The 15885-nt window shown below is 36.3% G+C and overlaps 1 protein-coding gene across 2 annotated transcripts in view; it reads right to left on the bottom strand.

Moving 5' to 3' along the window:
* Positions 1-1604: 1604 nt before the first annotated feature.
* LOC121319230 (amyloid-beta A4 precursor protein-binding family A member 1-like) overlaps positions 1605-15885 on the bottom strand; it is a 112965-nt gene continuing 98684 nt past the window's right edge. For both annotated transcript variants that reach the window (XM_041256443.1, XM_041256452.1), the window contains 7 exons: positions 15369-15455; positions 13221-13403; positions 12883-13062; positions 8195-8407; positions 5452-5571; positions 4891-5031; positions 1605-4240 (listed from right to left, as the gene is read on the bottom strand). In XM_041256443.1, the coding sequence (XP_041112377.1) occupies positions 4169-4240; positions 4891-5031; positions 5452-5571; positions 8195-8407; positions 12883-13062; positions 13221-13403; positions 15369-15455 (996 nt within the window). In that variant the 3' untranslated portion in view covers positions 1605-4168. The remainder of the gene's footprint in view (positions 4241-4890; positions 5032-5451; positions 5572-8194; positions 8408-12882; positions 13063-13220; positions 13404-15368; positions 15456-15885) is intronic.

The raw sequence follows: 15885 nt of genomic DNA, 5'->3' as shown, positions 1-15885 counted from the left end.
GCTGAGAGGGATAATCAGCACCTTTGAAATTTTCTTGTACCCTTCTCCTGCTCTGTGCCTCTCTACCACTTTATCCCTTAGGGAAATTATCTACAAGTTAAACCATTTTGAGTACACACAGGCTGAAACCCTTTCAAACAAATCATTTGCACCTGAGCTGATTTAGGGCTGCAGTAGCAAAGGGGTTGAATACTTATGCATCTGAGATTAATCTGTTTTTTTTTTTTTTTTTTTTTTTTTTTATTCTTATTTTTTATTTATATTCTATATGCATTTTTTAACTTTATCAATGTGGAGTAGTTTGTGTAGATTCTACATCTAAAGTCTAATTTGAAAGTGTCCTGGAATACACTCAGGTACCAGCAAAATGCAAAAACTTTGCCAGAGGTGAATACCTCTGCAAACCACTGTATATCAGCAACTTCATTTAATTTTTATAGTAGGTCTTCAACATCTGATGGTCCTGTTCTGAACTCAGACTTACTTTGAAACAGCAGTGTGTTGTGCATGTGTTATATGGCCTACCAAATCTCAACTAATGCCATTCAAACTGGACGGGACCTTTAACAAGAGAACTGAATTAGCTGTTGGTCCTTTATACCAAGTGCCTTTACTGTGTTCCTGCATCTACATACATATCACCACACAATCTGGGGAAACATACTTTCCTTCAATAGACTTTTCTATGGAATTCAAGAACCAGTATCTGCAGTGTTCACATACTGTTACAGTCTTGAACCAGCATGTCTACAATCAGACTTCAGCCCCCAAATGGTGTAGAAGTATAAACACACAAAACCAGGGCTTTAAAGGGAAATTCAGTTTTTTGTTAGTCTGCTGTAACAATCTGTCATCTGCCACTGCATTCTATTTCCTGAATGATGGGCACAGTACATATAAGGAGGCTGCAGTTAATACTGACCATTGGCTCTGGTACCATGACTGCATGTGAGTCATAGCAAGTAATCTACAGCATCTTACTAGCCATAGTACATCATGTGCCTTTTACACTTTTCACCACAGCTGTAATTTTAAATAACGTAAACAGCAAATGTATAAAATGTAGAAGTTCATGCATTTTATATATTTTTTTACTGGACATTCTTTAATTTAGTCAGGAGAAACATCAATAAAGCAATTCACATCACAGCATACAGTATGTGAGGGCTTACCTGCATGTGTCAGGGTGCAGCAGTCTAAAAGGGTCCCTCCTCTCTTAACCTCTTACAGGAGGTAGTTTGATAGAAAAAAAAAAGATTAAGGTTAAGAAAAGGGAGCCTTTTTGACAGCTGCAACCTGACACAGCTGGCAAGTATTCTGTAAAAGCCATTAAAAATGTCATTATATATATATATATATATATATATATATATAATATATATATATATATATATATATATATATATAATTATATATATATATATATATAATATATATATACGTATACGTAGAGATGTTTTATATTGGATTGGATTGCAGGTTAGAAACGATTTCAGTTAATAGTACATCCTTTACATTTTGGAAACATAGCAAATACCAGATGTGTCCTGTCAAAAACCAGGGGATATCCTCTCAAACAAAAACAAAAAAGCACATCAAGCTTCTGCAAGTCTTTTATTGTTGTAAATAATGTTACAAACATTCTTCCTCTGGTAAAGGAATGTAGCTCAGTAATTGTAACAGCACAGAAAAGCAAGCAAATAAATAAACACTGCTGTTGCTTTACAGAAAGTGTTGTTAGACATGTTGACAAACAAAGTTAAGAGTAACTACATTCAAAAGAAGTGCATTATTAACACTAGAGTTGCCAAACCGACAAGCCATCACTGACTCAAGTGTTTTACAAAGGACAACTTTGTTACAGTACAATACTCTACTCTCCCAATGCTTTACAAGGTTTTCTATTGCACTCCTTTACAGAACAATGGTATACTTCATAGTCTAGCACTGTGCTAAATATATACTTTAATTCCACAAAATCATCTTCAATTATTAGAAACATGACTTTAAAAATCAAAACAAATCAGAATTTGAAATGATCGCTGATAAATAAAAAGACTGGCTTTTAATAAAACTGATTCATGTAAGCTAAATCAGAAAGTTAGATTACAGATTAAAGTAGAAGACTTCTCACTACAGATTCTTAAACTATATTCACGAATTATGAGCATATTGATTAGTTACTATAATGTCATACTCAGCCCATATACTATTGTGTTTTAAACAATTAGAAGAAAAAATTAAGGCAAACGTATTGTAAAATCAATAAAGATTTCAAAATGGTCAATTACAATATTACACATAATTACTTAACCAGGAGAAGCTATGTTGTCAGACAATTTGGTGTTAAATACAGCAGCTTTCTAACCCCATGCTAAATTATATAAACAATAATCGCAAGCACATTTAACTCTTAACCCTCCATGTCCCTGCCTGATAGGCAGTGCATCGATGTATACAAAGACATAGTCATCACAGATAACTCTGGAGTTCTTGTGAGTGACCAATGGAAAGAAGTCGGTTGCGATAGTAAAGCACAAACGTATTAACCAGCTCTTTATAGTTTGGCCCTTCATTGTCTGTTCCTTCTGTTTAAAGGTATTCAATTTGACATCGTCTTGTCTGTCCCCTCCCCCCCAAAGTACAGGAATATTGACATGATTTAATGCATGTACTACATTCATGCCCTTTTAAAGAAAAACATGATTCTTCCACTAAATTACTTTTTGTTTTTTGTCTTTTTTTTTTAAATCTTGCTTAAAATCCAAACTAATTTGCAGATTATTACCTGGATTTACTCTTAAAGATGAAAACACCCAAAGAAATATCTATTTTTGCATGTGCCTTGTTTAGTCTTTACTTACGATACAATTCAGATTTCTACAGTATGTAAGCAATACATAATCTTGCATTTCATACTTATATTGTGATCTGCTGGCAATGGCATCATAGTTCAGGAATCCTTTGTAAAAATAGGACAAAAACATGAGGATAATTATGAGGCAAAATACTGTTTTCCTGTGGTCTGATTATTCTGTTTACTGTTTTTGTAGTACTTGGTGCCAGCAAATGCTCATCTGGCTTTCTCTTGAAGTATCAGAATCCTGTTGAGACTAGCCTCGAGGAAATATTGTTTTATAATGAACACTGCATTAGTGCTTCCCATTAAAACCTTGATTGGAGATTGAATGCTCTTTTGTATGATGCATTGAATAAGCAGATAGTAGTTAATGATGTTTTAATGAATGTAAAAATCAGGAGTTTTTTTTTTTTTCATTTACAGTAATAGCTGAAAATGGGATGTTGCCAAACTGCAGTAAAACAGAGCAATAGTATCTGCTTGAAAACAATGACTCTTATTTAAGACATACTGGTACTTGAGTTTTGTCATAATGTAACAAGCCTTCAAGATTAACTGAGAGTAAACCATTGTGAACCACAGCTCTTTTACCAGCCCGTGTCATACTTTACGATGCATTGCAAAGCAGTACGCTGTTCTGAAATAATGACCCTTTGGGCAAAATATTATTTGAAGCTGAATAATTATGCCAACCAACAGTAGTAGTGTAGAAATGTGGTTTAATTTTGCTTTCAAACCTTTAACAGTATCTGAACAAACAGCAATCTTCAAGAAACGCTGTTGTTATTGTAAATAACAAAATCATCTATAATCCTTGTTTTTCTGAATAACACATTTGGACCTTTAGTCACAGCTGCCTTTTAAAAATGTAAACAGAAAACTATTAAATGATCTTTAAATTAATTTACAAAACTATTAAATGTAAAAACCTCCCTTATTCCTGAAACTGTAGATGGGTGAAAGTACTGCCTTTCTCGTATTGTAAATCCTTGTAAAAGCGACTGCTTTGTAAACACAACCAAGAAGAAGCTGGTTATCAGTCTGGGAGAAGTGGAAGTGGTTGACTTGCTGAAAATCGACACAATAAATATTTCAGCTTACTGTATGGGATCACATAAAGACGCAACGGTGAAAAAAGATGCCTTAAGTTTCACAAAATGACACAACAAACACATTGGGAAATGTTTCACAAAATGACACACACACACACACACAGTGTTTCAGCAGACACAGAAATGCAGCACTATAAACACAACCACAACTGCAATAAAGCCCTCCATGCATGTGAAGGCTCCGGGTTCATCGGCCTCAGATGTAAACTGGCTGTTCCTGGGCAGTCAGAAGTCTGTACATGGCAGCTGGCATTGTCTTCATGTGGATCTAGGGTAACAAAGCAAACAAAACACAGTGAGGAAAACTCAAATATGGTTGCTTGAGAACAAGAAGAAATAAAAAAGTATTGGACCCATATTAAACATGTTTTTATTTTTCTTTAACAAAAACCAAGCATCCCCAGGGGCATGCAAGGGGACTGCTTGTAAAAATAATATAAAATGGATAGTGTGTGCTGTACATCATTGACCGAATAGAACTGTGTAACAATGATCTACATTATTTACTAGGCCATATGTTAAAACAATGTGGCAGGGAAAAAGGTAATTTCACTGCACAGTCCCCTGTAATGGATTTGTATGGAAAGACTCATATCATACAGCTGTATACTGAGAATGAAGTCAATATCTCAAAGTCTTCATCATCTGGCATCTAAAAAGTATAAGCAGTTAAAATAGTGGAAGCATGTTTACAAGAACATACAAGCTCCCTTCACATGGATACTTATTTAATGCATTTACTTAATCTCAATGACACATTGTTTCATTACATAACATAAGGTTCTCACACAAGGATTGTTAACAGGGCAGTAATTACAAATGGTACTGCTGTTGTAATCTTTGCAACATTTTGTACAAATGCATTGCAATTGAACTTACAACTTTCATGTCTACTCAATGTTGTTATCTGCTGCTTACCTCTCCAACAGCATTTGACAGAATGTGCACGATCTTCTCGTGTGGTGTTGCCACAACACTCTGTCCATTGATTTCAATGATCCGGTGACCAACTCGAACACCACCACGCTCTGCTATTCCACCCCTCATAAGGCTACAGATCTAGATGAGCAGTGACAAAGGATAAGTTTAAAAGACAAGAACAAATACAAAGAAAAATCCCAAGGTTTAATGATAAACTACAGCTAAAAAGGAGAGGTCTATAAAAAACATTTCTAAAAACAAAAAGAAATAGCTAAAACAATTTTCTATTAAAGTGTTGGTCAGTGTCAGAAGGGGAGAAGCACTTTGGTACTGGAGTTAACACAAGCCTGCTTTTGCTCTATACTTGTGTGTGTGGTCACACTGCTGCCTAAGGTTCATTCTTGGAAGTTTAATGAATACTAAAATGTCACCTGTCAAAGAGAAAAAGTAAATATTAAGCATTGTGCTCCCCAGATGATTTCATTTCATCAACAGTCATGCTAACCCTAGTATAAGCAATTCAGATCACTTGAATATATTATTTAATAGCATACTCACAATTCCATTCTGTACACTGAACCCCAGCTGGTATCTCAGGTCAGGTCTTCTGATGAGAACTGTTGTTACTGGGGGACACCTCACAATATTCAGCTTTATTCTGGACTGGTTTTTTAATCCCTAAGAAAATAAAGGATATAAAAATAACCTGAAGTCATCTTTCTTTATACAATGAGTTTGGAGCTTGTAATGTGTTTGTTTTCTTTTCCAAGGTAGCGTAGACTATTGGTTACAGGTGATGACTCAACCCTGTTACCTATTTCTTTACAAAACTGCAGTGCAATTATCATATTACAGAACCTTTTTAAGTGCAGTCATTGTTGACATGAGAGAAGGGATGGTAACTGAAGCCAGTGCATACATATTAATAAGGTTCTACCAATCTGCTTCATTGCTAGCCTGTCTCATATGATTATGGTTGTAAGATACTTTTGCCAATTTAACCACAGCAGCCTAGTCTTAACCGAGAACCAAATACAAATCTTTCCAAACCGCTACAAGTCAGACAATCACTGCTCTTGTTACATCTGCAATTGTGCCGAGTTATGTGTCAGAGTTAGTAAACTGCACAAATGAATTTATCTGAGCTTAAAATTAGATGGGAGTTAGCCCAGGCCATAGACCCAAGGAGAGACACGTATACCAAGCTACCAGTTAGGCAAAGCAACTGACTAGTGGAGAACCAAGGGTTAGGTAATATGTGTTTTAACCAGTGTTGGGCACGTTACTGACAAAAAGTAACTTATTACTCATTTCTTAAGAAAAAAATAAATAAATAATGTCCTTACTTATTACCTAATAAAGTAGCCCTTCATGTTACTTGTTACATTTATTTCTCTTGTCCTGTGAAACAGTTCACTATTGTTTACTATTTAACTGTATGTGTGGTCATTTATTTATTAAATGCGTCAAACATTAACATGTTTGTATTATAACAAACAAACAACTTATAATAATTGACGGGATATAGCAAATAGTAAATTGTAAGGCTGGGGCGGTGCCTAATTTTTCACCACTCTTATACAGTTTTCCAAAAAAGCTGATGCACCAATTCATCGACATTAGGAAAGGGTAAATAATAATAATAATAATAATAATAATAATAATAAACTATTATTATTATTATGCAGTAATTATGTTTTATTAATAAATTTTTATACTAATATGACTAAATTTAATGTGTTTTTACATATAATAATAATAATAATAATAATAATAATAATAATAATAATAATAATAATATAAAAAGATGTAATCACGTTGTTTGCTTAACCAGCGGTTTAACAACCAATCCAGCGAACAAAATTACATAAATTCAGTAAGACCTCAGAGGAGCGGGGGAAGCTTTGCGCTAAAATCCAATAAATGAGTGCTGATTACAAAAAAACAACAAAACAAAACATCCCTTTGCTTAAACCCTTTACACAGAAACGATGCACAGGCTTGACCATTGATACCGTTATCAAACTATATGAGGCATCTCCTCAGCTTTGGAAACTGTAATCATTACAATACTTGTGACTTTGCACAAGTCATAAGGAGTGAAAATAAGAAATGTAACAAATTACATAAAGGCTTTTTAGAAGAGAATAGCGAGCGTTAGTTGTAAAAAAATGGAAGCCATAACACTGTTAACTTACTTAATGTAATAGATACACAGTGTATTTTGCAGATACATACTTATGCAATAATTATACTGTAGTATTCCTCGTATGGATGCAATTTGTGTTCTTCAAAGCGTACACTTAGTCAAACTATTTTGAACGTTTTGTTTATAAATCTAAATAGTCCTTGTTGTATTGCATCAAAAGGAGCTTAGGTTACTGAAGAAGAATTTGCTTATGTACCTGTCGGGATCTCAGTTATGACTTTACAAAGCTCTGTACTCAAGCCAGTTAATCCTGATTGTGCGTACGCATGCAATGAAAGCTGTGTGTAGGGTTTCCACGTGTTCAAGGAAAATAGCAGTTATGTCTTTATTAACTGCCATAAGTCAAGTTGTAGTGTTTCCATTTTGATGGTGCGTGGTGCTGACTGTTACTCTAATAAACAGCAGTTGGTATTTATGGTTACAACTGAACTGAAATGTGCTTTGACTTTTAAAAAAGAAAAGACCACCAATGTAGGTGCACAGCAGAGAAAAGGTAATGAGACAAGCTCATTTATTTTTGTGGAAAGTTACACATTACCCCAGCTCTGGTTTTAATTCCCAGGAAGGCCACTGGATGTCTGTATCATTTTATGGGAAAATAATTATGCTGTGCTTCCATTCATAAACAACTGGATACAAATGGGGTCCACTGTTACAAACTAGTGACTTATGCCTTGGAAACCCTGCTTCATACCTTCAGCCCTGAATCTGCCTCCACTCAACTTCCACTCCACTCAAAAATGTGTCCTCTATCCTGGTTTCTGTTCTAAATTTGAAATTGTGACAGTGGTTGACTTTGTTGACCTGTTTTAGGGAAAAAAATAGTACTGACCTTTGTAACATTTTGTTTTATATACTTGTCATGGGGTTTTGCAAATAAATTGCCATCTGGTGGTCATGTTTTGGTCTTTGAATGATATTTCTTCATAGTATAGTACCCACGTAGCTTCATAAAGAGTTTAAATTGGCATTGCACATATACTCAAATGAATATCCATTACAAGTGTAAGCCCTGGGGGCCAAGGATAGATGGACTGAAAATATGTAATGGCTCTTCAAGCCACTTACATTGCAAGATTGGTTTTCCTTTACCTTTATGATGGTCTGACAAGTTGAGAGTGGCAGTCCCACCAGGCTGGTTCCATTAATGGACATGATCTGGTCTCCGATGTTGACTCTCCCAGACTTCTCTGCAGGGCCGCTGTGCATCATGTTGGCTATAATGACAGTGGGCAGGATAGAGCCCCAGCCAGACTCCACAATCACCACCCCCAGGATCTCGCCCTTCTGCTTCTCAATGTAAACCTGCAAGATAACACTGCTGTTCAGTAATTGCCTTCTACCACCTTTATTTCCCATACTGCTTCAAGGTTACACAATTGAAATAATCCAGTATACCCTCAATTCCACTTCAATATCCAAATCAACATGTAGAAGAGCAATCTTAAGTTAATGCGACAGGACAGCATCACTGGCAAGTCTGCTTCTACCAGGAAGTGAGTCTCAGCCACAGAAGGTATAGTGAAGCGCCAACGCACACATTTAATAATAATAGTTGTGATAATGATACTACACAAAAAACAGGAACAAAACAAATGGCACAAGGGCCAAAACAAAAGGGTATACAAAACACTTACAGTACTACAGGATGAGACATGGACGTAAATACACAAATGAGACGAGACAGCACGCAACATGAAAACCTCCGCCTCTCACCAACATCAAACTCAACACCCGTGATCACATTATTTATACACCTGTGGCTGGAGCCTTTTTATTTAATCACTTATTCAATTCATGACTCCAGCCACATTCCCACAAATTTTTACATTTTAACTCCCTCCCTGCCACCCAATAGTCCACACCCACACCCACTCACACACACCCACGCTTCGGCAGGGCTTTCACTTTCGCCCAACCACACTGCCACAGTTGTGTATTCTGGATAATATTTGAGTGCATATTTGTGCAAGTTTAAAGTATTTAAGTTACCATTAGGTCCTAAAATGTATTAGCTAGAAAAAAAAAAAAGTTGAGGTCATTAAAAATATCTGGTCGCCTACATGCAAATTGTGCTGTTTGTTTAGTAACTTGTTCACAGTGTGATCATAAAGTTTATTCAAAGACTCCTGGCTTTGTTAGAGCAGAGAGCTATTATGATATTCTAACTAAAGTTGCTGAAAGTAATCAATCTGCATCCAGTTGTTTGATTTCTACAATCTGTCGTTCAAACCGGAGACTAGCTGCTGTTGCTGTTGCGGTTTACTGTATTGCCGCTGGCAGTAAACCCCATTCTTGATTTATTTAAACTGTATTTGCTATCATGCTATATATTTAAATAGATAATTAGTTTAGAACATCGAGGAAGCAGATTTAGTCTACACAACATTCTGAGGGAGTGTACATTAGTAGAGATGTTCTTTCACCAACCATGTATTTTTTATGTAAAATATATACATTAATACTTTATTTACTGATTTTCCAGCAGATTCATTTGGAACAGAGATTAAACATAGAAAACACTTCTTTCTAGCCTCCGATCAGAGTAAACCAAATTATAAAACAAACCAAACACTCCTATCTGAAACAGTGGGATATAGAAACACAATCCCAAAATAAACTTGATTGTTATCAGCCCTAAAAATAAACTATACCGTAGCAGAGTAGCTCTCCACTGTCAAAGATACAAAGCAGAGACAGATCCTTACCAAGTACAGGCTTGTGACCTCAACTCGGCCATAGATAAAGGCAGACCTGGCTGCCCAGAGAGAACAGGCTCTGAGGTCACTGTGAGACAGTACACTGTGAGACTGTCGAGACAGAGGTGTACTTTCTCCTACACTGCAATAAATACAACCAAACAACAAGGGAAGTACTCTTTAATAAAATAGTAAATGCCCATCAACTTTTCCCCAAATGTGGCAGACCCAGAAAAACTGGCTGTACTCCTAGGGGAGGGAGCTACAGCCCCACTGGCTGACCAATACTAGCCACTTGCCACAACCAAAAGGGGCACACAGTGACACTCTGCATAAGGAGCACAACTTGGGAGGAGAGTATACGTATTACTTGTAGCCGCTGTATTATTTATTTTTGATATATATATACACATATACACACACACACATAGTATATAGTAGCTCTCAAAAGTCTTCGCCCCCTTGAACTTTTCCACATTTTATTGTGTTACAACATGGAATCAGAATGGATTTAATTAGTTTTTTTCCACTGATCAACACAAAATAAGTCCATAATGTCAAATTGAAAAATAAAATCTACAAATCGTTCTAAATTAATTACAAATACAAAACAGAAAATAACTGATTGCAGAAGTATTCACCCCCTTGAGTCAATATTTGGTAGAGGCACCTTTGGCAGTAATTACAGCCATGAGTCTATTTGGATAAGTCTCTACCAGCTTTGCACATCTGGACACTGAAATTTTTGCCCATTTGCAAAATTGCTCCAGCTCTGTCATGTAGGATGGGGACCTTTGGTGAACAGCAATTTTCAACTCTTTCTACATATTCTCAATTGGATTAAGGTCCGGGCTTTGACTGGGCCAGTCCAGGACATTGACCTTTTTGTTTTTAAGCTACTCCAGTGTGGCTTTGGCTGTATGTTTGGGGCCATTGTCCTGCTGGAAGAGGAATTTTCTCCCAAGTCCCAGGTCTCTTGTAGACTTCAGCAGGTTTTCCTCCAGGATTTCTTTGTACTTCGCTGCATCCATTTTGCCGTCTATCTTCACGAGCTTTCAAGGCCCTGATGCAGAGAAGCATCCCCATAGCATGATGCTGCCACCACCGTAGAGATGGTGTTCTCTGGATGATGTGCGGTTAGGCTTGCCCCAAACATAGTGCTTAGCGTTGAGGCCAAAAAGCTCTATTTTGGTCTCATCGGACCATAGAATCTTCTTCCACTTGGTCTCAGAGTCTCCCACATACCTTCTGGCAAACTCTAGCCGAGATTTGATGTGAGTTTTTTTCAACAATAGCTTTCTTTTTGCCATCTCCCATAAAGGTCAGTTTTGTGAAGCACCCAGGCTACTGTTGGCATATGCACAGTGTCACTCAGCTCAGCAGTAGAAGACTGTAACTCCTTTAGAATTGCCATAGGCCTCTTGGTGGCCTCTGACTACTGCCTTTCTCGCCCGGATACTCAGTTTTTGAGGACGGCCTGTTCTAGACAGATTCACAGTTGTGCCATATTCTCTCCATTTCTTAATAATGGACTTTACTGTGCTCCATGGAATATTTAATGCCTTGGAAATGTTCTTATATCCTACCCGATTGGTGCTTTTGAAGAATCGGATTTGCTTTGAATGCTCCTTTGTCTTCATGATGTAGTTTTTGTTAGGAAATGTACTAACCAACTGTGGGACCTCCCAGAGATATATATTCCACATAGCTACACACTATACTCCACGCTGTTAAGGGGAAAAAAGTTATATATTAAAAATAGATCATAATTGGATAAGTCTCCACCCCCCTGAGTTAATACTTGGTGGAAGCAATTTAGGTCTCCACCAACTTTGCACACCTAGATTTGGCAATATTTGACCATTCATCTTTACAACTGTTCAAGCTCTGTCAAGTTCCCTGGGGAGCGTTGATGGTCAGCAATCTCCAAGTCATGCCACACATTTTCAATTGTATTTAGGTCGGGGTTCTGACTGGACATTTACCTTTTTGTTCCTTAGCCACTCCAGTGTAGCTTTGGCTGTGTGCTTTGGGTCGTGGTCATAATGAAAGGTGAATTTCCATCCCAGTTTCAGCTTTCTTGCAGAGGGCAGCAGATTTTCCTCAAGGACATCTCTGTACTTTGCTCCATTTATTTTCCCTTCTATCCTGACATTAACAGAGATAATCTGTGCCTTTTAACAACTTTCTCCCAGTTCTTTTGAAAGCACCTTGGTTCTTATGGTTGAGTCTTTGCTTTGAAATGCACTACCCAGCAGAGGGAACCTACAGGAACTGCTGAATTTATCCTGAAATCATGTGAATCACTACAATTTAACACAGATGGAGGCCACTTAACTTGGTGTGGACACTTATGCAACCAACTATTTCAGTTTTTATTTTTAATTAATTTTCTACAAATCTCTAGAATATTTTTTTTCACTTGGAAGTTCCAGGGTAGGATGTGTAGATAAATGAAAAAAAAAAAAAAAAAAAAAAAAAAAAAATATATATATATATATATATATATATATATATATATATATATATATATACATATTATATCTCTATATATATATATATATATATATATATATATATATATATATATATATATATATATATATAGGTGTAGGTGGTGTGCTAAATAAAACATCAGTGCTGCTACAAGTCTTTGGGTTTGAAAGCCCTCTCCAGGCAGTAACAGGATCTGGATCTTTACATCTTTCATTATGAAGGAGAGAAGGGGACACATACAGCTCATAAAGCTCTGCGACACATATCATTCTGCAAAATATGTTGTGTCTAAACTATAGTAATAGAGCCATCTTTTATAAATACAATATGTTTTCTACTTTGAGACTGGATAAACCAACCAAAGGAAATAAACCAGTTAAACAGAACAAATGTCATTTTGTACAAGGGGAATTATACTCCATTTGTGTACTTTGAGTCTACCCAAGAAACATGAGAAAAAAATTGAGATTCAATCACATTTTCTAATCCAAGCTCTCATTTGATGCCAGCTCAAAGCACACTCGCAGGTGTTAATGAGCGTGGAAAGTGAATGCTAATTCAGTGCTCTGAACCTTGTCAACATACGTCTTTGCAGTTCTCAGACTTGGAGAAGTGGATGAGGTCGTCATTGTACATGTCCTGGGTGTTAAGCAGGTCGCTATACTCCTTTTGGCTCAGGTCCTCTGGATTAATCCCATTGGCTCGAAGGAACTCCTGGTACGCTACGCTAAACGCCTGACCAATGGACTGAGCAATCAGCTGGGCCTGAAGATAATAATAAAGAAAATAACTCTTTGATTCCACAATTATAAAACAGCTGAGATAAAACTATATCATCTATTTAAAAACATGTATGATTGTTTGTCTAGGAATCCCAAAATAGAAAAGAACTGATCCAGTATAATGGAAAAGACATTTCTTACATCCTCTGACTCGAAGACGTGGCAGACCATTTTATACTGCTTCTTCTCATCCTGTGGACTTGTGGACTCCACGTCCTCCTGGGAGTTGGGGCGGGGCATTTTCCGGCGAGCCATCAGCACTACAATGTTCCCAATGTCAGCGATGTAGGAAATAGTTCTCAGGGGGTGGTCCATCGTAGTTTCCTGTATGGGGACACATAATGAGGCAGGTGTAAGAGAAAGCTGTTACCGTACAGCACTGAAAGTGTTATGACATGTCCAAGGGACCATATCCTAAATTCTCCCTGTCCTGTAGCTAAAGGTTTTAATAGGTCTTTGATAGAAGAGGTCCTCTTCATCACCTAGATTGGATTTAGGTCAGAAAACACAAGATAATAGACAAAATGGTCAGAATCATGGACTTATTTTTACAATACAGTACCTCTAAATACAACAGCAAGTATATATGGAAATACTGTATACTAATGAGACTGCAGTATAAACTGACCCTGCTCTTCTAAAATATTTGAATTAATTTACTGAAGTTACAGAAATATTGTAACTGTAGTGTATGCAGTGACATGAATACTAAGCTGCAGGTAAATTCATTTAATCGTATGTAGTATTCTTTGTATTGCATTGCTCATGTTTAGTTTCGCTTTCAAGAAATTGTGTGCCTGTTTTTGATATGTTAAAAGTTCTGTTGTCGGGCTCGCTGTAAAGGGATGGATTTGCCACATTTATAAATGATGGATCTTCATCTTATCATAGCAAGATTAGTCTCGATCAATACATAACATTACATTTTTTCATAAATTAGGAAAAGTTATTTGCACAGTATATGAACTTCTGTTAGAGAGCCAGTAGTAGGGAGCAGGGCATATATGAATACAACCAAGAATAGTGTTTGCTGCCAGTGGCAATACAGTAACCACAACTGCAATAGCAACTAGTCTCCATTTTGAATGACAAGTTGTAGAAATCAAACAACCGGATGCAGACTGATTACTTGCAGCAACTTTATTTAGCATATCATTATGGCACAGTGCTCTCTTCTCTAACAAAGCCACAGTAAACAGCAGCATAAATTGCAAACTAATGGATTCGGTTTTCTCAATATATAAATAGACTAGGTTTTCTCTGTTCCATGTAGAAAGCGATTTTCACATTTTCTGGAAATGGAATGGGACTGATGGATATTTACCTATGAGCATATGAGCAATTTCACTTTATCCTTGTCGCTGTGGATACTCAGTGTGGTCTACATTAACATAATAGTTAATCACAATGACAATTTGAGCTTCAGCTTTTAAAAATGCAATATATTAAACTGGCAGTCTTTAAATTGTTCTAGGAATAACTGATAGTATAGAATGGAATCTAATAAAAAAAAATGATATGTTACATTGACAGGAAATATGAGCTTAAAAACAACTAAAATGAAATTGGCAACAATTGAAGAAATTAGTTCTGCGAACGCAGAAGACAAGATGTAATCCCTGAAAAGGATAATACAGGATTTATTTTTTAAAACTAAATCTGAAAAGCACCTTCAAATCGAAGCACACATTCTAATATGAGGATTGTGTAATGAGTAATAATAAATAAATCCCTGTTTTGATATTAAAATATTCTAGAATGAGATTACCTGTAATGTTTCAGTGAGAACAAATCTTCAATAAACTCTTCACAAGACTAAATGGAGTTTAGTAGACAGGGCTGTCAAAGGTTTAATTCTATTAACTATAATAACGTGTCATAGAAAATGGGACATAAAAAAGTCTTTACTGGATAGAGAAGACTTACTTAAAAACCATTTGCATAATATAAACACGATTTATTTTTAATGACTTGCTGGGATCCTTATTAAATGCTTATTGACATGAGTTAAGCCACTATGAAAAAGCTTCCTAAACAGATTATGAAACCTTACTGTACTGAACTGTGGTGTACTCTACTCTACACACCCTTAAGTCACCAGTGTATTGTCTGTCATTCCAGTTCAGAATGTCATAAGACCATAGTGTGTATTCATTTGATTTCTACAGAACTCTCTTGAAATGAATGTGCAGTTTTTTTCAGTCTCAAAGGGGCATGTCAAAGAGCAGCACATCACAGCACTACAGATTGACAGTTCTGCCTGTGATATGAAAGGGCAGTGCTGCGTACCTGTGAGTCAGCATTCAGCACTTTGATTCTCTGAGTGGAAATGAAAAGGTCCACCTCTGTCATGGGCTGGGACTCTCCTTCAGGAGTCTGCAAACATATTAATTATAATAATTATTATTACTAGTACGATAAAGAGAAGAATAACCTTCCCTTATCATTGTGCCACAGCAATGTCAGCAAGATTAGTACCAGAGGAACATAACAGGCAGGAAGAAGCAAAAACAGCATCTTTGACCACACATGATCTGTTTAAAAAGTTTTTTTTTTTTAAATACAGTAAAAAGCTTTAACTATCCAGATCAGTTAAATAATGTTTGATATTCATTAAGCTTTTGTACAAACTAGTAACAGCATGCAATCATTTTCAGGAACAGGAAGGTATTGTTTGCTGTTAAATAAACCCTATTGACTAGGTTATATACATGCGACCCTTTTTCAGAATAATGTAATTAAAAGCCATACACTTTGGATGTGTTATAAAGGGGCAGAAAGGTAAGCCTTATAATGATATTAAAGT

Source organism: Polyodon spathula, chromosome 1 (assembly GCF_017654505.1).
Source record: "Polyodon spathula isolate WHYD16114869_AA chromosome 1, ASM1765450v1, whole genome shotgun sequence".
NCBI classification, from domain to species: Eukaryota; Metazoa; Chordata; class Actinopteri; order Acipenseriformes; family Polyodontidae; genus Polyodon; species Polyodon spathula.
This window is presented reverse-complemented; position numbering and strand designations above follow the sequence as displayed.